Genomic DNA, 25,423 nt, shown 5'->3' with positions numbered 1-25,423 from the left:
CCAACAATGTTGTGTGGTTGCGAGGCGTGGTCTATGGATAGAGATGTGCGCAGGAGGGTGGATGTGCTAGAAATGAGATGTTTGAGGACAATGTGTGGTGTGAGGTGGTTTGATCGAGTAAGTAATGTAAGGGTAAGAGAGATGTGTGGAAATAAAAAGAGCGTGGTTGAGAGAGCAGAAGAGGGTGTTTTGAAATGGTTTGGGCACATGGAGAGAATGAGTGCGGAAAGATTGACCAAGAGGATATATGTGTCGGAGGTGGAGGGAACGAGGAGAAGTGAGAGACCAAATTGGAGGTGGAAAGATGGAGTGAAAAAGATTTTGTGTGATCGGGGCCTGAACATGCAGGAGGGTGAAAGGCGGGCAAGGAATAGAGTGAATTGGATCGATGTGGTATACCGGGGTTGACGTGCTGTCAGTGGATTGAATCAGGGCATGTGAAGCGTCTGGGGTAAACCATGGAAAGGTGTGTGGGGCCTGGATGTGGAAAGGAAGCTGTGGTTTCGGGCATTATTGCATGACAGCTAGAGACTGAGAGTGAACGAACGAGGCCTTTGATGTCTTTTCCTAGTGCTACCTCGCACACATGAGGGGGGAGGGGGATGGTATTCCATGTGTGGCGAGGTGGCGATGGGAATGAATAAAGGCAGACAGTGTGAATTGTGTGCATGGGTATATATGTATGTGCCTGTGTGTGTATATATATGTGTACATTGAGATGTATAGGTATGTATATTTGCGTGTGTGCACGTGTATGTATATACATTGTGTATGGGGGTGGGTTGGGCCATTTCTTTCGTCTGTTTCCTTGCGCTACCTCGCAAACGCGGGAGACAGCGACAAAGCAAAATAATATATATATATATATATATATATATATATATATATATATATATATATATATATATATATATATATGTATATATATATATATATATATATATATATATATATATATATATATATATATATATATATATATATATATATCAATGCCCTGCGTGTTGTTGGCTTTTACAAATGAAAACAGGTCACAGATTTCTCTCTCTCTCTCTCTCTCTCTCTCTCTCTCTCTCTCTCTCTCTCTCTCTCTCTCTCTCTCACACACACACACACACACACACACACATACACTGAAATAATGATATCACACAGAAAACATCCACTGAATGGAGAAAGCAACGCAGGTCATAAAACTGAATGCCAAAATAATATTCGCGTGCATGACCTGAGCAATGAATAAGAAATATTTAATAGGGTCTTCGGGAAATAAAATTATGCAAACGACCCTAAACAAATACATATATATAATAAAAAGGTAATTTATCGATGCAAGTCTGTGTACGGTACAGAGGATAAAGAAAATGTTGAGAACCAGAAGTGTAAACCATTTAGAGAGAATGTTATTAAGGTTGTAGAAAACGATATAAGGAAAGCAACAACCCCACCCAAAGGAAATATAAGGAAAGCAACAACCCCAACCGAAGGAAATATAAGGAAAGCAACAACCCCAACCGAAGGAAATATAAGGAAAGCAACAACCCCAACCGAAGGAAATATAAGGAAAGCAACAACCCCAACCGAAGGAAACTTGACATCACAACCAGGTGAAACACCAGTTAGAGTCCCTTAAAGAAAAAAAAAAAGAAAAAAAATGAAACATCAATTATCGTCCTTTAAGGAAAAGATAGATAAGTTGAAATATCAGTTACATTGACTTGGAAAAGACTAGATGAAACATTAGTTATAGTCCCTTATAGAAACAGAAGACGGGAAGATGAAACACCAGTCATATTCCCTTAAAGAAAGATCAAACGTAAGATGAAGCATCATTTATAGTCCCTTAAAGTCTGCAGACGTGACCACGTTTGATATCTCTTTATCAGGTGTGCCACAGAGAGAGGGATGTGGGCTGCGGTGCTTCTTATCGTAATATCAGACATTAAAGATCAGAAAATCGTCTTAGATTTTCGCAGGTGACACCAGAGTTTGGCCTGATGGTGGAGGACGTATAAGAAAATAACTGCATTAAGATTTCGTTTGAGAATATCATTGAACAGAGGAGAACTGAATGGAACTGGAAAAAAGGGGGGGTTGGAAGATTTTGAGCCATTGAGAATATAATGGTGGCGCCTCACCATGACCCAGCGGGGAAAGACGGATTGGAAGCCGAGAAAATGTCAAAAAAAAAAAAAAAAATCCCGGGAGTCATCATAACCGAGAATCTTGAAGATCATATTGATAAAAGTGAACCATCGGGTCTGGTGATAAGACGTGTGGGTGATGAGGAGGAGAACTTTCAACAGAAAGCCGATGATGATGGTGTTGGTAACGGGAATCCTCAGTGTGTACGTAAGAAGAGGGAAACGATCACTATTCTGTGGTCACCGAGTTAGAAACTGATCAACCAGGTGTGGGGGGAGGGTTGTGTCAACCAGGTGTGAGGGCTGACTGTGTATACCAGGTATGTGGGGCCTGTGTCAACCAGGTGTGTGGGGGCTGTGTCAACCAGGTGTGTGGGGGCTGTGTCAACCAGGTGTGGGGGGGCTGTGTCAACCAGGTGTGTGGGGGCTGTGTCAACCAGCTGTGTGGGGCCTGTGTCAACCAGGTGTAGGGCCTGTGTCAACCAGCTGTGTGGGGGCTGTGTCAACCAGGTGTGGGGGGCTGTGTCAACCAGGTGTGTGGGGGCTGTGTCAACCAGGTGTGGGGGGGCTGTGTCAACCAGGTGTGTGGGGGCTGTGTCAACCAGCTGTGTGGGGCCTGTGTCAACCAGGTGTAGGGCCTGTGTCAACCAGCTGTGTGGGGGCTGTGTCAACCAGGTGTGAGGGCTGTGTCAACCATGTGTGTGAGGGCTGTGTCAACCAGGTGTGGGGGGGTTGTGTCAACCGGGTGTAGGGCCTGTGTCAACCAGGTGTGGAGGCTGTGTCAACCAGGTGTGTGGGGGCTGTATCAACCAGGCGTGGGGCTGTCAACCAGTTGTGGGGGCTGTGTCAAGCCTCATACCTAAAATCAAGAAACTATCAGAGAAGATGGAAAAGAAGATGACCTCTGCATTCGTGAATGAAGGAAAGAAAGATATAGTTAACAATTTCATTCATACAATGAATGAGATGTAGGCACTGCATGCAGGGTAACCTGGGGAAAAGATGAGATCATAAATTATGCTTTGGTGACAAACAGATATGATTTAGGAAAACATTGTGGGATAAAGAAAAGAATAATCACAGTATTAATGAAACGCAGTAATTAAATCTGCAAGAATTACGTGGACTATATAGAGTGTTGGGGAGGGAGGAGAGTGTTGGCGAGGGAGTGGTGTTGGGGTAGTGAGGCAAGTGTTGGACACCAGAGCCCGGCAAGAAAGATGGAGAGAGAGAGAGAGAGAGAGAGAGAGAGAGAGAGAGAGAGAGAGAGACTTCAGTGTTTTCTGCAAGAAGACATTAGAAACATTCGAGGAGATGTAAGTGGCACCTTAAAAGAAAACGGGACAAGAGGTTAAAGAAAATGTTCCACCTGAACTCAAGACACACTGCGATATATTGCACGTACAGGTACATACCGGAGAGCAAACAGCGTTGTGAAACAAGCGGGGAAAAGCGGTGATCACTTTGGGATGACCCTCTGCCCTAATGACCTGAGTTCGTCTTATGTAACCCACTCCTGCAGACATGGTTACCACACCTGGTTGACACACACCCAACACCTTGATCGATATTGTCCCTACATCTGGTTCACACAGCCCCCAACTCCTGGCTGATACAGCCCCCACCCACTCCTGATGGACACAGCTCCCACACCTGGTGGACACAGCTCCCACACCTGGTGGACACAGCTTCCACACCTGGTGGACACAGCTTCCACATCTGACTGACACATCTCCCACACCTGGCTAACACTGCTCCCACACCTGGCTAACACTGCTCCCACACCTGGCTAACACAGATCCCACACTTGACTGACACAGCTCTCACACCTGGCTAACACAGCTCCCACACCTGGCTAACACAGCTCCCACACCCGACTGACACATCTCGCACACCTGGCTAACACAGCTCCCACCTCTCTCTCTCTCTCTCTCTCTCTCTCTCTCTCTCTCTCTCTCTCTCTCTCTCTCTCCAACATTCACGGTCTCGTATCAAACCTTCCCCCTGGAGGACGCCATCCGTCCACCTTCCTCCCCCTGCCTGACCTCCCCGCTACCTCACCTCTTAACTTCACTCTCCACCACCGTTCCCTCTCCAGGGGTGGTGTTTGCGCCCACGCGTTGTACAAGAACTCCTATTGCTCGCCCCCCGCAGATCTTGCGTCTCCTAACTTTGATGGCATCTGGCCTAGAATTTACCTTCCACCCTCTCTGTAACTTTGCTATATTGTTTCGTATGCTTCCACTCCAGTTCCTCTCACTATGTCCAATTCTTCACTTATCTGATTTCCCGCCAAGGGGCATTGATATCTTCACAGGGTGAACTCCTTCCCCTATGCAGTGCATTTCAATGTACGCCAAAAGGATTGGCAAAGCTCTGCCTGGGATCATGCCGGCGGAGCCTTGGTTCCTTTCTTTTGTATTTCTTTTCGAGCTGCAATACATAATCAAACACCCAACATGAGTTCTCGACCGCCCCGATCACTCTTCCCACACTACTCGATCTTTCTTTCACTTCAGAACACTTCCGCTATACATAGGCTATTTCTTATGCACCCTTTGGTTCCTCCAACCACAGTCTTATATATATATATATATATATATATATATATATATATATATATATATATATATATATATATATATATATATATGTCGCTTCTAATTGGTCTCATCCACTCTATATACGTAGCTCAGCAGTCATCCGTGCACGGTTTTTGTAGTGACTTTCCCTAGAGCGAGTATTGCTTCGCTGTGATAAACATATAGCAAAGGTTATCTTGACTGGGATGGAGTACGACATTCCTCCCACGAAATCTGTCTACCCACAGTCGAGGTTTGTTCGCTCTTGCCTCGATGCTCGTCGCATCAGTGGCAGGCGTATCGGGTCATGAAACTCTTCCCTTCCCCTTGAAACCCACTCGAATTCCATTTCTGCTCGGAATCACCTCAGAGCTGCTCTTCGTAAAGTCAAGCACTCTTTCATTAAGGAAAAAAGTGTCCAAATTTGCCTTCTACTGACAAATCTTTCCGGTCTTTCACCAAAAGTATCTCCAGTAACTTATGTAACTCCACCTTTCCTACGTTCTTCCGACCTGATTAGTGTGTATCTGTCACTCCAACTGATAATTTGACTTTGGATGTTTTCTAGAAACCTGGAGTTTTCCTTCCTCTTGGAAGCCCATCCTTCTCTAACCCTGCCAGCGATCGCCCCCTTGTTTTCACTTCCGCTGTCTCCAAAGTCTTTGAAACTCTCTTCCACTCTAATTTTCTCACACGCCTGGACTCCCATTACCTTCTTTCACCATTACGGATTTCGCAGTTTTAGTTCTACTTGTGCTCTTCTCTCCTGTGTGACTCACCTCTGGTCCTCCTCTCTCAGGGATTATGGCAAAACTTTTGTCATGCCCTCGACATTTCCAAAGCATTTGACGTGTTGTGGCATAAAGCTTGGCTTTCTTAAGCTTCCTTCCTTTAGTTTTTTCTGCTTCTCTCTATTTTGCCTGCACCTCTCCAGCCCTTCCATCGAAGTAGTCCTTGATGGAGGGACTTCCACCTCTTGTCCTATGAACGGTGGTGTTCCTCAGGGTACTGGCCTGTCACCTGCTCTGTCCCATCTCTCCTTAGATGGCTTTTAATATATAACTTTCAACCTTTTTACTCTTATGCTGATGATTCCACTTTCCACATTCGAACTCAGTTCCCCGCTGCTCCTTCTTATACTCATTCTACAGGCGTTACTTTGGCCACTGTTCTTGTGAGCTGTCTGCATGTAACCCTGTCACCAACACTTTGAACTCGTCACGCGTCTGGCTGCTGCTGCTTCCCATAGTTTGTGTGGAGAGCGGCCACTCGAGGATTAACCTTTATGATGCCTCTTTCTCCCCTCAGACAGCTAAGCTGTGGTACTCTCTTGCTCCTCTCGTCTTTCCCTCCTGTTATAACCTTTCTCTCTTTAAGAGTCAGGTTGACAAACGCCTGCGGAGCCCTGATTAATTGCAATATTATTTGTTTTTTTCACTTTTTTTTTCCTTTCACCCGAGATGGCCTGTAAGTGGAGCATGTCTTTGCTCCTGTTATGCCTAACACTATAAATGAAAGGTATGTACTCACTTTCTCTCGCTCTCTCTCTCACACACACACATACACACAACACACACACACACACACACACACACACACACACACACACACACACACACACACACACACAATCTATTTTCTATTACTCTTTCTCACTTTTTTTTATTGATCATATTTTTCCCCCAGTAAACATGGAAGAGGATCTGATCCCATTAATCCAACTATAGGTCTCCCTCACAAACAAGGGAATCCTCCCTCTCCCAGCTACAATCAGATGGACGTATTTGTGCTGCCGCACACTGTTCATCCCCGGACTTAAATAAAGATGGGGTCAGTTACATACGATGTATGTTTCTGTGTTCACTGGCAACCATCTATCTGTTGGTCATCAACGTTGAACCCTACGCACATGTACAGTCCCAGACTCACAAATAAGAGACGATGACTCAGAAAGGAAATTCGAATACTAAAGATAAAAAATAAAACACATGAACAAAGACGTAAGGAAATTATAGTGATGGAAGGAAGAGTCGACTTGTCGATATTAACCTCATCCTGCACCACTTCGGCAGGTAGGTAGCCGAGGTTTAAAGATAAACTGATTTATCCACAAGAGAGAGAGAGACAGACGAAACCGAGGGAGAGACACAAGCTCTGCTAATGGTTATGGAGATGTAAACAGCGGGAGATTTAGACCACTAATGATGCTGTTGGGTTGGTGGCGACTGCAAGAGGTTTGGAGATTAAAAGATGGACCGGGAAGAAATTAACCCACATACTGTGAGAGCTGCTGGGGCAAGACTTCAGGAGTATACCTGTCTTCCCCGAAGGATATACAGAGTGAAGAGAAAAGGAGATTAGGACAGAGGCGAGTTGGGTGGCCAACCTGATGAAACCTAAAGTCCTTAAGAGACAATGGTATCCCGCTTCAAGTCCTTAAAAGACCATGGTGTCCTACTTCAAGTCCTTAAGAGACAATGGTATCCCGCTTCAAGTCCTTAAAAGACCATGGTGTCCTACTTCAAGTCCTTAAGAGACAATGGTGTCCCACCTCAAGTCCTTAAGAGACAATGGTGTCCCACATCAAGTCCTTAAAAGAGACCATGGTGTCCCACTTCAAGTCCTTAAGAGACCATGGTGTCCCACTTCAAGTCCTTAAGAGACAATGGTGTCCCACCTCAAGTCCTTAAGAGACAATGGTGTCCCACCTCAAGTCCTTAAAAGAGACCATGGTGTCCCACTTCAAGTCCTTAAGAGACCATGGTGTCCCACTTCAAGTCCTTAAGAGACCATGGTGTCCCACTTCAAGTCCTTAAGAGACCATGGTGTCCCACTTCATCAGTGTCTGATGATGAAACATACGATCGGCGCAGACATTAATGATTGTGACGGTAGATGATCCTCACACCACACATTGTCCTTAAGTATATCATCTCGAACACATTCGCCCTCTTCCGTCCGTCTGTATGTAGGGTCTACATGAATGACTTATCTGAGAGGGTTACAAGAAACATATATATATATATATATATATATATATATATATATATATATATATATATATATATATATAAAGGGATGGTCTTGGATCATGGCCTCATTTGCCCGTGCTGTCTCGGCTAACGTAAAAGAAAAAAATATCCTGTTCCTTGTTGGACTCGAAGGGGAAGATCCGATCGACTACAAGACACCGTAAGATATCAAGAACAAGACAAAGGTTACTACGTGAGAAATATTCACTACAGAAATAGTGTAAAGGATACACAGGAGGTGAGTGCAGTGAACACCGGAAGAACATATTGTGTAACAGAAATTAAAAGCGAAGAGATTGCAGGAAAACCTCTGATGTAATCATTCTCGCACTGATAGGCATGCACACACACCAACACGTACCAACAGACACACACACACAAACAGACGTATGTCGTGGGAGGGCAAAGCAGCTCCCTTATGATGTTCTTCGCCAGGAACTACACGACTGCTGGGGAGGAACATACACACACTATTGCTGGGAAGGAACATACACGACTGCTGGGGAGGAACATACACGACTGCTGGGGAGGAACACACACGACTGCTGGGAAGGAACATACACGACTGCTGGGGAGGAACATACACGACTGCTGGGGAGGAACACACACGATTGCTAGGGAGGAACATACACGACTGCTGGGGAGGAACATACACGACTGCTGGGGAGGAACATACACGACTGCTGGGGAGGAACATACACGACTGCTGGGAAGGAACATACACGACTGCTGGGGAGGAACATACACGACTGCTGGAGAGGAACATACACGACTGCTGGGGAGGAACATACACGACTGCTGGGGAGGAACATACACGACTGCTGGAGAGGAACATACACGACTGCTGGGGAGGAACATACACGACTGCTGGGGAGGAACATACACGACTGCTGGGGAGGAACATACACTACTGCTAGGGAGGAACATACTCGACTGCTAGGGAGGAACATACTCGACTGCTAGGGAGGAACATACACGACTGCTGGGGAGGAACATACACGACTGCTGGGGAGGAACATACACGACTGCTGGGGAGGAACATACACTACTGCTAGGGAGGAACATACTCGACTGCTAGGGAGGAACATACACGACTGCTGGGGAGGAACATACACTACTGCTGGGGAGGAACACACACGGTTACTGGGTGGTAAGGCGGGGGGTGGAGAAACAGAACAACTCAGCACAGTCTACCAACGAGAGCGCACAAAAAAAAGAGCAGAGGGTCGACCGACCACAGCAATTGCGTCGCGAAGAAGCGTAGCGTCCCTTAGTGTGTCGAACCTTTGAACGACACCAGATCCTGTCCTTACCCCCAGCGTGTGTGAACCTGCCCAAAAAAAAGTCTTAGGACACTAAAGGTATTCGCTAGGGAAATTAACTTACCCTATATATACATTTTTCTCATCGTGTCTCCACCCCCCCCCCCCCCCCCGGGTGCTGGAAAAGCTGATTAGAACGACATTATACAGTCGAATCACCGGCTCGCAGGCCGAAATTTCCGAGCAGTGGAGGTTCCGATATGCTTTTGTTTCTAAAGCTGACGATGAACGGATTACACTGTAGGAGTGTAGTGTAAGCTGGAGGGCTCGGACTGTCCTGCAGTTGGAAGTTGGGCAAATAGCTGTAATTTGGCCAGCCTGTTTATTGAGAGGAATGAGTGGCCCCCCCGAGCGAAGGCGCTGTTGTCGATTGACTGAACGAGAGAGAGAGTGAGGGAGAGAGGTCGACTTGCCGCAGGAGCTAACCAGCCTGCCTGCCTGCCTGCTGGTGTTGACAGACCTGTGGCAAGTGGCCACGAATTGTAGAGATTGATGATGGTGATGATGATGATGGTGGTCAGCGAGGAAAGACATTACTTAGGCGACTGATGGTAGAGTGGAGAGTGATGCGATTGTTAACGTGCTGGAATAGATATCGTGCCTGAGTAGACACCCTGCTGGAACAGATAAAAGTGCTGGGTTAGATAATGTGCTGGGAGATGTAATGTGATGGGATAGATCACAAGCCAAAGATACATAACGTGCCGAAAAAGATAGAACTCAAGATTGTATCTTATCGTTCATCATGGCTGAGAAGCCACAGGAATATGCTAATCAGTTTGGCCCGAACCTGGAAACACAGATGGAGTCAGGAGGAGGAGGTATGGAAGGCAGAAGAAATATTCAGGTTCAGGTTCGAATCCAGGTTACCGTTGTCGGTCCACAGTCAACCCAGCTGTTCATCTCCTAGGAGTTGGTCAATAAATTGGTTACCTGGTTTACTTTAGGGTGTATATATATATATATATATATATATATATATATATATATATATATATATATATATATATATATATGACGAAAAAAAATTGTTTACTAAAGTTACTTAAAAGTAGAAGAGGACATCTAATATACTGACGGTGCCAGGGACAGTCAGACGGTGGGAGTGGACACTCAGGATGGAATAGGGCAAGAAGCACCTACAGTGTCGCAAGTGAAAAGAAAAACAATATGAGACACACCAGTACGTAATTTGCTGGTGTCAACGGCACTAGCATGACGCCGGGATCTGGGGAAGATGAGATCATTAGGGAAGTACGACGGCAGGCGATCAAACCGGGAAATGAAACGGAGTGATAATGCCTGGGCTGAAGGAAACCGTGTGATACGAAAAGTAAACAGGGCTCGGACACAAAGCAGTGAATGAGACGTGAGGTGGAAAAACGAAATCGTGGAAGCACCGTACGTTGTGAGCGTGAGGGGAGCGGGAGAGAATGTAGATAAGGCAAGAAGGATCGGGTTGTGTGTGTGTGTGTGTGTGTGTGTGTGTGTGTGTGTGTGTGTGTGTGTGTGTGTGTAGGGGAGGGAAGGGTCGCTCCCTGAAGGGTTCGTTGAAACTGGGGGTAAACAAGTGTAGGAGTAGGGAGACAAATACAGTAGTGTTTATAGAAATGGACGGGACAGGATGAGGAGTGCAAAGGCTCAGAGAGAGAGAGAGAGAGAGAGAGAGAGAGAGAGAGAGAGAGAGAGAGAGAGAGAGAGAGAGATGGGAAATAAAACGGGGTGTGAAAAACGTGAGGAAGATGGAGGGGAGGGGGAATAGAGACAGATTCTTCCTTCATGGACTAGAGCCCCTTCCAGCACCAGAACCCTCCTAGCACCTGAGCCCCTTCCAGCACCAGAACCCTCCTAGCACCTGAGCCCCTTCCAGCACCAAAGACCCTTCCAGCACCAAAGACCCTTCCAGCACTAGAACCCTTCCAGCACCAGAGCCCCTTTCAGCATCAGAACCCTTCCAGCACCAAAACACTTTCCAGCACCAGAGCCCCTTCCAGCACCGGAACACCTTACAGCACCAGAGCACCTTCCAGCATCAGAGCATCTTCCAGCACCAGAACACCTTCCAGCATCTGAGTCCCTTAAAGTACCTGAGCCCCTTCCACCACCAGAGATCCTTCTAGTGCCTGAGCCCCTTCCACCACCAGAGACCCTTCCATTAACTAAGTCCCTTAAAGTACCTGAGCCCCTTCTAGCACCAGAGACCCTTCCAGTACCCAAGTCCCTTCCAGCACCAGAGCCTCTTCCAGCGCCAGTGGAGCCCAAGGAAATGGCATTATGAGGTCTGTATTGAGGATTATGTATTCCACTCCCCATGGACTGAAGGGAAATAGCGAGGACCTTTAATCTAAGGATCACATAAGAGATATCAAACCAGACAGCAAGGACAGAGTCGAGACTAACCTCAGTTGAGAATACTGAATCGCGCGAGGTCTTGATGGAAGACTACATGATAAAGGAGGAGAGAATATACAGAGGAGAGGTGAAGGAGGCTTTCTGGTGAGAGGAATTGTAAAGATAACAAGACATAATGGTACCCAATGGACCTTTCAGACAGAACATACTATTCAGTGGAAAAATAAGAGTTCGATAAAGTCTGTCTATCCCAGTCCTGATCTGCAGCAGATCTCTGAGGGGAAAAATAATGTAGGAAACAATCACCACGATGCAGGAGGAAGCGAGATCAGTCGGTCAAAGTGGTCGAGAAATTCTTGACTGTGGGATTTTAGCTTCTGGGAAGGAGAGAGAGAGAGGGAAAAAAAAAGACACTCGACAAACTCAGATCCGCGCGGAGACGAGAACACGGCAGTCCAGATTACTAGGATGTGTACAAGGGAACTTTTTTATGTACTGAGGCATCATGGGAACTCAGCAGAGGCACGAGAGTTTAAGGATACAACCCTGTACGGTCAGTAACCTCGACATCAAATACTGCTTGGTGAAGGATCACTTGGTACTTGAGATGGAATATGTATTGAAAGACACAGTGCCTAATGCACTGGTAATCAATATGCGGGCCGCATATGGAAATAGTCATAAGTAAATGAAAAATACTGTATCGAATACGGCATGTAAAGTGCTGAGATTTCATGAAAATCTGGATGTAGAGTGACTTGTCTTTATTTTCTCTTTCCAGTGGTGATTGTTGTAAATAGATATGTGTATATATATATATATATATATATATATATATATATATATATTTTTTTTTTTTTTTTTTTTTTTTTTTTTTTTTATATACTTTGTCGCTGTCTCCCGCGTTTGCGAGGTAGCGCAAGGAAACAGACGAAAGAAATGGCCCAACCCCCCCCCCCCCCATACACATGTACATACACACGTCCACACACGCAAATATACATACCTACACAGCTTTCCATGGTTTACCCCAGACGCTTCACATGCCTTGCTTCAATCCACTGACAGCACGTCAACCCCTGTATACCACATGACTCCAATTCACTCTATTTCTTGCCCTCCTTTCACCCTCCTGCATGTTCAGGCCCCGATCACACAAAATCTTTTTCACTCCATCTTTCCACCTCCAATTTGGTCTCCCTCTTCTCCTCGTTCCCTCCACCTCCGACACATATATCCTCTTGGTCAATCTCTCCTCACTCATTCTCTCCATGTGCCCAAACCATTTCAAAACACCCTCTTCTGCTCTCTCAACCACGCTCTTTTTATTTCCACACATCTCTCTTACCCTTACGTTACTTACTCGATCAAACCACCTCACACCACACATTGTCCTCAAACATCTCATTTCCAGCACATCCATCCTCCTGCGCACATCTCTATCCATAGCCCACGCCTCGCAACCATACAACATTGTTGGAACCACTATTCCCTCAAACATACCCATTTTTGCTTTCCGAGATAGTGTTCTCGACTTCCACACATTTTTCAAGGCTCCCAAAATTTTCGCCCCCTCCCCCACCCTATGATCCACTTCCGCTTCCATGGTTCCATCCGCTGACAGATCCACTCCCAGATATCTAAAACACTTCACTTCCTCCAGTTTTTCTCCATTCAAACTCACCTCCCAATTGACTTGACCCTCACCCCTACTGTACCTAATAACCTTGCTCTTATTCACATTTACTCTCAACTTTCTTCTTCCACACACTTTACCAAACTCAGTCACCAGCTTCTGCAGTTTCTCACATGAATCAGCCACCAGCGCTGTATCATCAGCGAACAACAACTGACTCACTTCCCAAGCTCTCTCATCCCCAACAGACTTCATACTTGCCCCTCTTTCCAGGACTCTTGCATTTACCTCCCTTACAACCCCATCCATAAACAAATTAAACAACCATGGAGACATCACACACCCCTGCCGCAAACCTACATTCACTGAGAACCAATCACTTTCCTCTCTTCCTACACGTACACATGCCTTACATCCTCGATAAAAACTTTTCACTGCTTCTAACAACTTGCCTCCCACACCATATATTCTTAATACCTTCCACAGAGCATCTCTATCAACTCTATCATATGCCTTCTCCAGATCCATAAATGCTACATACAAATCCATTTGCTTTTCTAAGTATTTCTCACATACATTCTTCAAAGCAAACACCTGATCCACACATCCTCTACCACTTCTGAAACCGCACTGCTCTTCCCCAATCTGATGCTCTGTACATGCCTTCACCCTCTCAATCAATACCCTCCCATATAATTTACCAGGAATACTCAACAAACTTATACCTCTGTAATTTGAGCACTCACTCTTATCCCCTTTGCCTTTGTACAATGGCACTATGCACGCATTCCGCCAATCCTCAGGCACCTCACCATGAGTCATACATACATTAAATAACCTTACCAACCAGTCAACAATACAGTCACCCCCTTTCTTAATAAATTCCACTGCAATACCATCCAAACCTGCTGCCTTGCCGGCTTTCATCTTCCGCAAAGCTTTTACTACCTCTTCTCTGTTTACCAAATATATATATATATATATATGAGCAGGCCCAAACGAATACAACGAGATTAGTGTTTGAATTGAGTGGAACACATTTTCAGGACGGGAGGATATCTCTCGATGACCCAGTATAGAAGGGCAGGGGGAGACACGCGAGATTCTGGGTAAGACCCACAGGCAATGTTACTGTAGAGCAATTGTGTGGTGCCAGAGGAGACTCCACAACACATAAGATAATGTTAGGCAAGAAAAAGTAACAAAGACGATTGTGAGGAGGCATTTCTTCAGCAAGAGAGTACTAGACTCGTAGAAGCAGCTAAGAGGAGATAAAGAATAGACAAATAGTGCTAGGTAATTTAAAGAAAGTATGCAAGTAATTAGAAATTGAGGAATGGAACCCCATTGCCTGTAGAATCCCCTTCCCTCAGTGGGCCATTATAGGTAATTACAAACACGCACGCGAACCCAACCGAGTGATAATTGATAAAGATGGAGGTCGTGAAGGGGGAGCCCGTCTGTCTGTGTGATTATCATTATCCAGGAGACAAATTATGGAAGACTGTATGTTAATGAGACCCAGGGGTTGCCACAGTACCACAGGAACACCACAGCAAATAGAAGACTCAGAGGTGTTTTGTCCTCTGTTTAAGAACAAGACTTGTCTCCAAGTATATGGACAAGTCGACTTTCTCAACGGCTATTTTCATTTCTTTTGATATAGGATTCAATTAGGCTTTGACGAACAGCAATACACCACCGCCTACTTCGCTTCCCATGTCATTAGTAAACAGAGTGTACCCTGGAACTGCGTTGTCGGCCAGGCAATTTCTTCTGTTGACATCAAACCCAGAATCGGTAATGGTAATTATATCATTATTTCCTCCGAACTGAATTACAAGCGCAACGGTGACATCCCGACCACATTGCCCTCCACAACACCCTTATCACCCTCCGTAACGGGACCACCACAGGCCATGCCTCTGACGCCCAGACCAAGACCGTAGTAGTCATGGATACCAGCCTTGCTTCCAGCCCAAGACCACCCCTTACTGCCTTAGTGTGTGCCCCAGTAACCTCCAGGTTCTTCAGGTCACCAAGCGTCTCGATGTCACTCCGGACGATAAACTATCGTCGAAACACCCCAGCTATCGCCTCTATATCTTTCGTCGACTCAGGACACCTTGAACCTCTTGCATCTGAAATCTAGAACGTCTCCACAACTTTCGTCCAATACACCTCGATACCTCCTCTACGTGGTCTTCCTCGTTATCTAACACACGGGAAGGGCTATTAGAAAAGGTGCGGAAAAGAGCACAAAAGATAATTCTCAGTTTCTCTTGCACCACCTATCAAAAGGCGCTCTGTCCATTGGCCACTCCACCTCTCTGCAACCTTCACATGGAACCCAGTTAAACAGGATGGGAAGAAGTTGCTCGTTTTACACTGTTCTCGCCACCGACATCTCCCAACGCCAGACAGCCTTTGACCCTACGTTCACGTCGCCATCAGAACAGCATCGAGCACCTTCTAGACTCGTACAGACAGCTGCACGAACAGACCCCATTCCAGCGATCGTGTACACCATCAGTACAGCCACCAGTGTCTGTGTACACACTTTTCCCGCCCTTTTATATCCTGCTGACTACATTGTGTGTATCATTTATCTGTAAATATTCTGGCTTTGGCTGCAGCAGAATCAGTAAACTGTAATTCATTATTATCAGTCATTATCAGGCATTATTATCAATCTGAAAACACACACACACACACACACACACACACACACACACACACACACACACACACACAACACACACACACAACTACCTCAAGTCTGTGCCACGAGTAGCGGGAGGGATGTATTAGGCTCCACAGAGAGGGTGGCTTGCCGTGGGTGCAGTAAGTGCTTTAGACGTATCATGTCACCGAGGTATAGTGAGGCGAAATACGAGGACTGGATCTGTGAGAGGATCAGGGATTTAAAGCGATACTCTGATGAGAGGCGGCGGGTCCAGCATACTGATGTATATATATATATATGGTGGGTATTTTGTCTCACGTTGTGGACAAGGGAGAGGTACGGTGGATGGATGTGGCCAAGTGAATTACTAGACTGGAATGAAAAATCTATTGAGGTGTATCGCACTGAATAAGAATATTATCATCAGTAACAGTCAACGGTGTTTTGAGTGAGAAACCTGTTTGACTTCAAAGATTTTTCTAGTTAGATTCTTCATACACACAAGTTTGGGTGTAAATATCTAAAACCTTAAAGTAAGTAAAGAGGATATTGTTTTGAAATTCTGGGTGTCAGGATGTTCGTCGCTTTTTTAAGCTTAAACAAATGAGTGAGAACATGTAAGATATGTTCAGTGGGAGTGGTAGGAGGCGAGGTAGGGTACAATTTCGAATCAGAAATGGAGTCGGGCAAGACGGAGCACCGTGACCATTAAGTTATAATTAGGTGTCAGCAAGGACGAGGCTGGATGAAGGAGAATGAGAGGATTTTACGACGGACGGAGGAAAACAAAATCAGAGAAGAATGAAAGCATCAGTCATCCTAGAACTGCGAGGATAGGGAAATTATTGACACTTATAGAAGAACAGAATCGGGAGTTACAACAACAAGAGAAAGAGAAATCATTACACCGAGGGAACCAAGTCAACAGTGTATCAACTGATGAAAGATATGAAGTATAAGGAACTGGGAAATGTAATCAAAGGTTACATTAAAGTCATCTGGACAGACAGGTTGTAACCAGAGGAAAGAAGACACATGGAATGAAAAACATACGAGCGAGAGAGAGAGATAAAAAAAGAAAGGTTAGGGGGTAGATTTTGAGCCTGATGAGGAAACACAGAGGGTGTTGACTGCTGCAGAGGAACCTGGAGACATTAAGACCGTGGTAGAGTGAAGAGTAACATACACAGTTATAACAAAACGATCAGGGACGTATATATATATAGGATGGTCGATGGAAGATATAGAAAAAGGGGACAAAAAATAGAGTTGAGAGTATTAACCATCGGCGCAGGTTGGCAAAAACTGGGGATTGTCGATAAAACCCAGAGACATCGAGGGTGAGGAAGTAACACAGCCAGGAACATGATGACAAATGGGGAGGACCACTTGTGAAACACATGGTAGACAGACAGACGTATATTGTTCATGACTTTTTTTTTCGGAGTGGAAGAGGACCACATCACAGACAAGGAGGAGAGGATGGAGACAGAGGAAATACTGTACAATAGACTATTAGTGGCTGTGGTCGTGTTGAATGAAGTTCCTGGGGGTAAAAAGATATGTCATAGGTAAAGAAAGGTCAAGAGACGGGGCCTCATAAACAAATATATCTCGTGCCGTACAAATAGATAATTAAACACACACACACACACACACACACACACACACACACACACACACACACACACACACATACATACATACATACACACACGTAACACCTGAATGTACCCCCCTCAACAACACACACCTGCAGCTAACAATATGTTTGACCAAATTTTCTCTCTTGCTTGACAGAGTCGGTGACGGGGTTGGTTCTCGTGGACGGGGCGGGCCACCCGGTGACCGGGGCCAGCGTGGGGCCCTTCTCTGAGGGCCACAGACTGAAGCTGGCCTGCAGAGCCCAACATGGTGAGTGTTCAAGACTTGATCATATATATATATATATATATATATATATATATATATATATATATATATATATATATATATATATATATTATCCCTGGTGATAGGGGAGAAAGAATACTTCCCACGTATTCCCCGTGTGTCGTAGAAGGCGACTAAAAGGAAAGGGAGCGGGAAGGGGGGGGGGGGGGGGGTGGAAATCCTCCTCTCTCCTTTTTTTTTATTTTCCCAAAAGAAGGAACAGAGAAGGGTGCCAGGTGAGGATTTTCCCTCAAATGTCCAGTCCTCTGTTCTTAACGCTACCTCGCTAACGCGGGGAATGGCGAATGGTATGAAAGAAAGATATATATATATATTTCAAGGGAAGGAGTAGCAATACTCCTGAAACAGGAGTTGTGGGAGTATGTGATAGAATGTAAGAAAGTAAATTCTCGATTAATATGGGTAAAATTGAAAGTTGATGGAGAGAGGTGGGTGATTATTGGTGCATATGCACCTGGGCATGAGAAGAAAGATCATGAGAGGCAAGTGTTTTGGGAGCAGCTAAATGAGTGTGTTAGCGGTTTTGATGCACGAGACCGGGTTATAGTGATGGGTGATTTGAATGCAAAGGTGAGTAATGTGGCAGTTGAGGGAATAATTGGTATGCATGGGGTGTTCAGTGTTGTAAATGGAAATGGTGAAGAGCTTGTAGATTTATGTGCTGAAAAAGGACTGATGATTGGGAATACCTGGTTTAAAAAGCGAGATATACATAAGTATACTTATGTAAGTAGGAGAGATGGCCAGAGAGCGTTATTGGATTACGTGTTAATTGACAGGCGTGCGAAAGAGAGACTTTTGGATGTTAATGTGCTGAGAGGTGCAACTGGAGGGATGTCTGATCATTATCTTGTGGAGGCTAAGGTGAAGATTAGTATGGGCTTTCAGAAAAGAGGAGTGAATGTTGGGGTGAAGAAGGTGGTGAGAGTAAGTGAGCTTGGGAAGGAGACCTGTGTGGGGAAGTACCAGGAGAGACTGTGTACAGAATGGAAAAAGGTGAGAACAATGGAAGTAAGGGGAGTGGGGGAGGAATGGGATGTATTTAGGGAATCAGTGATGGATTGCGCAAAAGATGCTTGTGGCATGAGAAGAGTGGGAGGTGGGTTGTTTAGAAAGGGTAGTGAGTGGTGGGATGAAGAAGTAAGAGTATTAGTGAAAGAGAAGAGAGAGGCATTTGGACGATGTTTGCAGGGAAAAAATGCAATTGAGTGGGAGAAGTATAAAAGAAAGAGACAGGAGGTCAAGAGAAAGGTGCAAGAGGTGAAAAAAAGGGCAAATGAGAGTTGGGGTGAGAGACTATCAGTAAATTTTAGGGAGAATAAAAAGATGTTCTGGAAGGAGGTAAATAGGGTGCGTAAGACAAGGGAGCAAATGGGAACTTCAGTGAAGGGCGTAAATGGGGAGGTGAAAACAAGTAGCGGTGATGTGAGAAGGAGATGGAATGAGTATTTTGAAGGTTTGTTGAATGTGTCTGATGACAGAGTGGCAGATATAGGGTGTTTTGGTCGAGGTGGTGTGCAAAGTGAGAGGGTTAGGGAAAATGATTTGGTAAACAGAGAAGAGGTAGTAAAAGCTTTGCGGAAGATGAAAGCCGGCAAGGCAGCAGGTTTGGATGGTATTGCAGTGGAATTTATTAAGAAAGGGGGTGACTGTATTGTTGACTGGTTGGTAAGGTTATTTAATGTATGTATGACTCATGGTGAGGTGCCTGAGGATTGGCGGAATGCGTGCATAGTGCCATTGTACAAAGGCAAAGGGGATAAGAGTGAGTGCTCAAATTACAGAGGTATAAGTTTGTTGAGTATTCCTGGTAAATTATATGGGAGGGTATTGATTGAGAGGGTGAAGGCATGTACAGAGCATCAGATTGGGGAAGAGCAGTGCGGTTTCAGAAGTGGTAGAGGATGTGTGGATCAGGTGTTTGCTTTGAAGAATGTATGTGAGAAATACTTAGAAAAGCAAATGGATTTGTATGTAGCATTTATGGATCTGGAGAAGGCATATGATAGAGTTGATAGAGATGCTCTGTGGAAGGTATTAAGAATATATGGTGTGGGAGGCAAGTTGTTAGAAGCAGTGAAAAGTTTTTATCGAGGATGTAAGGCATGTGTACGTGTAGGAAGAGAGGAAAGTGATTGGTTCTCAGTGAATGTAGGTTTGCGGCAGGGGTGTGTGATGTCTCCATGGTTGTTTAATTTGTTTATGGATGGGGTTGTAAGGGAGGTAAATGCAAGAGTCCTGGAAAGAGGGGCAAGTATGAAGTCTGTTGGGGATGAGAGAGCTTGGGAAGTGAGTCAGTTGTTGTTCGCTGATGATACAGCGCTGGTGGCTGATTCATGTGAGAAACTGCAGAAGCTGGTGACTGAGTTTGGTAAAGTGTGTGGAAGAAGAAAGTTGAGAGTAAATGTGAATAAGAGCAAGGTTATTAGGTACAGTAGGGTTGAGGGTCAAGTCAATTGGGAGGTGAGTTTGAATGGAGAAAAACTGGAGGAAGTGAAGTGTTTTAGATATCTGGGAGTGGATCTGTCAGCGGATGGAACCATGGAAGCGGAAGTGGATCATAGGGTGGGGGAGGGGGCGAAAATTTTGGGAGCCTTGAAAAATGTGTGGAAGTCGAGAACATTATCTCGGAAAGCAAAAATGGGTATGTTTGAGGGAATAGTGGTTCCAACAATGTTGTATGGTTGCGAGGCGTGGGCTATGGATAGAGATGTGCGCAGGAGGATGGATGTGCTGGAAATGAGATGTTTGAGGACAATGTGTGGTGTGAGGTGGTTTGATCGAGTAAGTAACGTAAGGGTAAGAGAGATGTGTGGAAATAAAAAGAGCGTGGTTGAGAGAGCAGAAGAGGGTGTTTTGAAATGGTTTGGGCACATGGAGAGAATGAGTGAGGAGAGATTGACCAAGAGGATATATGTGTCGGAGGTGGAGGGAACGAGGAGAAGAGGGAGACCAAATTGGAGGTGGAAAGATGGAGTGAAAAAGATTTTGTGTGATCGGGGCCTGAACATGCAGGAGGGTGAAAGGAGGGCAAGAAATAGAGTGAATTGGTGTCATGTGGTATACAGGGGTTGACGTGCTGTCAGTGGATTGAAGCAAGGCATGTGAAGCGTCTGGGGTAAACCATGGAAAGCTGTGTAGGTATGTATATTTGCGTGTGTGGACGTGTGTATGTACATGTGTATGGGGGGGGGGGGGCCATTTCTTTCGTCTGTTTCCTTGCGCTACCTCGCAAACGCGGGAGACAGCGACAAAGTATAAAAAAAAAAAAAAAAAAATATATATTTCAATCTAATTTTCATATCTAAACTATATTTCCAAATTTCTACTGAAGGATCCCATTCTTTCTCCCAGGGTGTCCCTTAACCCACTGACTAAAAAAGACCACATACATAGTGGGAGTGTATGTTCCTTGTCCCAGTGGGTAAACAAGGCCACACACACACAGTGCGCGTTTATGTTCCTTATCCCACTAGGTAAACAAGGTCACATGCACACGGGGTGTATGTTCCTTATCCCATTGATTATAAAAGGTCACATACATAGTGGGAGTGTATTTTCCTTATTCCACTGGGTAAACGAGGCCACATACACAGTGAGAGTATATGCTCCTTATCCCATTGGGTAAACAAGGCCATATACACAGTGGGAGTGTAAGTGGCCTTATCCCGCTGGGTAAACAAGGCCATATACACAGTGGGAGTGTATGTCCCTTATTCCACTAGGCAAACAAGGCCATATACACAGTGGGAGTGTACGTGGTCTGCAGAAGGTGTTAAAAGCTTTTTCGGGTTGGTGGATGTAGCAGCTTGACGCTAATGGCCTTAATGACCCTGGCTGTTGATTGGCCAACAACCAAACCAAACCAACCAACCAACTTCTCTACCATACAACCATACAAATAAACAAACAAACAAAAACCCTACCAACCCAGTTATCAACCAACGAAGTGAACAGATGAACAAACCCCAACCTACCAAACAAACAAACAAGCAAACACCCAACCAACCGACCAAACAAACAAGAAAACACCCAACCAAGCAAACACTAGACCAACCAACCAACCAAACAAGCAAACACCTAACAAAGCAAACACTAGACCAACCAACCAACCAAACACCCAGCCAAATAACCAACCAAACAAACAAAACCCCAACAAACTAAGCAAATACCCTACCAACCAACCCACCAACCTCTCACCATCATGGATACACCAGTATACCACACTCCCAGTCCTTCTCTATACGACATTCATAATATTTCCGCCACGTATCTGTTTAATATATTCCCCAGGACGAGCTACATACTTCATCCCTCCGCATCTCCCCATACGTCAGGCTTTTAATGCCGGTACATATGACTTTCGCCCTTGTGTCTGGCGCCACGCATGTATGTATATCATCGTATACCTTCCTCCTCCTCTTCCTCTTTTCCCAGGACAGCTGTTGTACGAGGGCAAGTCCCTCAAGCCTTTCATGATGGCGGTAGCCCAGGTGTTCCGTGCCTCTCTCTCTCTCTCTCTCTCTCTCTCTCTCTCTCTCTCTCTCTCTCTCTCTCTCTCTCTCAATTTCACTTGCAAAGCGTTTCCGGAATTCTCTCCAGCTTATCCATTTCAGCCTGTTTTTCAAGAGAGAGAGAGAGAGAGAGAGAGAGAGAGAGAGAGAGAGAGAGAGAGAGAGAGAGAAGAGGGGAAAGAAATGACACAAACAGATAGACTAAAGACGAAGCAACCCTCTCTCTCTCTCTCTCTCTCTCTCTCTCTCTCTCTCTCTCTCTCTCGTAGAGAAAGGAGAGATTGTTATAAGAGAGAGAGAGAGAGAGAGAGAGAGAGAGAGAGAGAGAGAGAGAGAGAGAGAGAGAGAGAGAGATCATGTCGTCCCACTCATGATGCAGCTTTGTGAGACGCTCAAGATCTATCGCCAAATGTAGTCGGGCCAGATATAACCCAGTATCGAATACGTCCCAGTGTTAAATATAACCCAGTGCTAAATATAAACTCATGATTCATTTAACCCAGTGCCATATATAACCCAATGTTAAATATAACTCTGCCACATACAACCTAACGCCAAATATAGCCTGTGACCATATACAACCCAGAGGCGAATATAACAGTGCCAGATACGCCATAATGCCAGAAATACCACATGTAACCGAATGCCAAAAATAATCCAGTTCGACAGATAACGAAATCAACGAGTCTTTAATGAATTACCTTGGCTTCCCCAAACTCTTCGCTAAATATTGTTATCAACACAGATGAATAAGCATATCATTTCTCATGACATGATATTTGTTCTTGAAACAAGACCCTCTCTATTGATTTCGTCATTTTTTTTTTTCCAAAAGAGGGAACAGAGAAGGGGCCCAGGTGAGGATATTCCCTCAAGGGCCCAGTCCTCTGTTCTCAACGCTACCTCGCTAATGCGGGAAATGGCGAATAGTATGAAAGAAAAAGAAAAGATATATATATATATATATATATATATATATATATATATATATATATATATATATATATATATATATATATATATATATAAACTTCAGAACACTTATTGGTATCAGACTTCGACGAGAGAAACAGAATCCCTTTAGTAACCTTTCCAAACCATTCACTTACTCCACCCTAAGGCAAGCCTCACCTGTCTGGTCCTCCAGCCTCTCAAAAGCAATTATAACAGAGCTGCAAACCGCTCAGAACAGTGCGCCCAGAACAACCACTGTCTGCCTGACAACCAATAATACTCGACACGTACACAATGCAACAAAGATCCTCCCAATACAATGCAGGTGCAACACGCTCATCACTCAGTGCTTTGCAACACCGTCAGACCCCCTTTTCCCCCCGAAACCTCTAACCACCAACCCCTAAAAAAGAGGAATGAAAATTTCATCCCTTGCCTCACACTTCAGCAACCTTTCCTCACAGATCCTCTTCACCCAAACTCCAGCAAACATGAAGCTAACCACTCACGTAAGCAGTGAAATGACCTAAGGTGCACCACGAAATCGCCCCTACCGACTGGAGTCTTAAACGCAACCACACACACACACACACACACACACACACACACACACACACACACACACACACACACACACACACACACACACATCGACCGAAGAACTGACACATTCACAGACACAAGCCCGACCTTCGTCAGTGATGGTCAACGAGCTGTCACTGACCAGAGCCTGTGTGTGGCAGGTAGGTATGGCCCTAGGCGAATCCTCTTACATACTACTTTCCCTCACCGTCGACAGGAGGAGCCAAGGTGTTGTCCCTGGTGTGGCTGCTGGAGGGCGTGGAGGTCGACTCGTCCTGGGAGGTGACGGGGCCGGGCGTGGTGTCCAACGTGTTGGAGCTGGGAGGAGGAGGAGGGTTGCAGCAGCGCCACCACAACTCCCACCTCACCTGCCGCCTCACCACCCAGGCCCACGACAACGTGGCCGCCAACATCACCGACGTCTCCACCACCATCACCATGTTCCGTGAGTACACGCACGCACGCACGCACGCACGAACGCTCGAACGCATGCACCCTCGCCACAAGCCACGCATGATTACACTGTACTCTATTCTGTCTGGAAACGATTGGTCATCATCACTACAGTTGTAGTCATAGTTGTCTTCCAGGGGATAACCTAACCTTGCACTTCTTCACCGAAGAAAACGGCTATTCACGTTTGTATTCACTCTTATTATACTTCTAAAATTACTCAACGTTAAAGGGAAAGACGGGGGGATCCTTGATTTCCTTCCCTTGAAATAAGATAATCACATTTTCTTGCTCTTTTTTCCCCGTAATATCAACTCCGTCTGCACGAGGTTAACACCGCGAGTGAGAAGTCACTTTTAGCGAGGCTGTATGATGGTCAGCTGACGAGACAAAGGAAAGTCTCGTTACAGACCCTTTCGTTTCAAAGGAGGAGTCCTTCGTGTCCCTGCTGCTGAGTGCAGCGCAGCCTTATTAATGTTGGGGCCCCCTGAAAAGGGTTCCTGGGGCAACATCCACGATCCTCTCTGAAAAGGTGGTCGTGAGATAAATAAAGAAAGAGGTAGACAGACAGACAGACAGACAGATAGATAGATAGATAAAACAGATAGATAGGAACCATGAGTACTTTCCGGCTGTGTTCAGCTCTCTGGTGTCCCGGGGACCTGCCCCTCGGAGACCCAGGGTGCCCTCAAGGCCCTCCCACCGTGGATCCTCAAAGCCCGTGGGAGGGGACACGTCACACGCGGGAGCTGTCGGCCAGTAGAAGTCATGATGACCCGGGGCTTCGCCTGTAGCATGATGAGCGGTCATGACAGGTGAGACACAAGAAGCGTTACAGGAGCACTTTCATCATTACGAGAGAGAAAAATTAAGTCTTTGGACAGTGGAAAGAATTGAAGTTACACAGATGAGGGGCAATACAAGATGTTCTCTTTTTTTTTGAGGAATTAAAGGATCCTAAAGACTCATGTGTGGAAGTTACATTTATAGATCAGAAGGACTTAGAGGGCGGAAATTCCATTTTACAAATCCTACCGACTCGCGGGTGGAAATTACATGTACGGATCCTAAAGACTCGCATGTGGAAATTACATTTATAAATTCTTAAGACTAACTGGTAGAAATTACATTTATACATCCTAAAGACTCAGTGGATGGAAATTACATTTACGGATCCTAAAGACTCACGAGTAGAAATTCCACTTATAGATCC

At 45.3% G+C, this 25,423-nt stretch overlaps 2 protein-coding genes across 6 annotated transcripts in view; one reads left to right on the top strand and one right to left on the bottom strand.

The window, feature by feature from the left end:
• The window catches only part of LOC139750180 (protein ABHD18), a 429,672-nt gene that overhangs the window by 174,059 nt on the left and 230,190 nt on the right, over positions 1-25,423 (bottom strand). The window lies entirely within an intron of this gene.
• LOC139750253 (uncharacterized) overlaps positions 1-25,423 on the top strand; it is a 427,080-nt gene that overhangs the window by 376,251 nt on the left and 25,406 nt on the right. Inside the window, exons 6-7 of the mRNA XM_071664832.1 lie at positions 17,555-17,668; positions 23,975-24,202. Coding sequence (XP_071520933.1) covers positions 17,555-17,668; positions 23,975-24,202 — 342 coding nt within the window. The remainder of the gene's footprint in view (positions 1-17,554; positions 17,669-23,974; positions 24,203-25,423) is intronic.

This window comes from Panulirus ornatus, chromosome 1 (assembly GCF_036320965.1).
Source record: "Panulirus ornatus isolate Po-2019 chromosome 1, ASM3632096v1, whole genome shotgun sequence".
Classification (NCBI taxonomy): domain Eukaryota; kingdom Metazoa; phylum Arthropoda; class Malacostraca; order Decapoda; family Palinuridae; genus Panulirus; species Panulirus ornatus.
The sequence above is the reverse complement of the archived record's forward strand: the minus strand, read 5'-3'. Positions and strand labels throughout refer to the sequence as shown.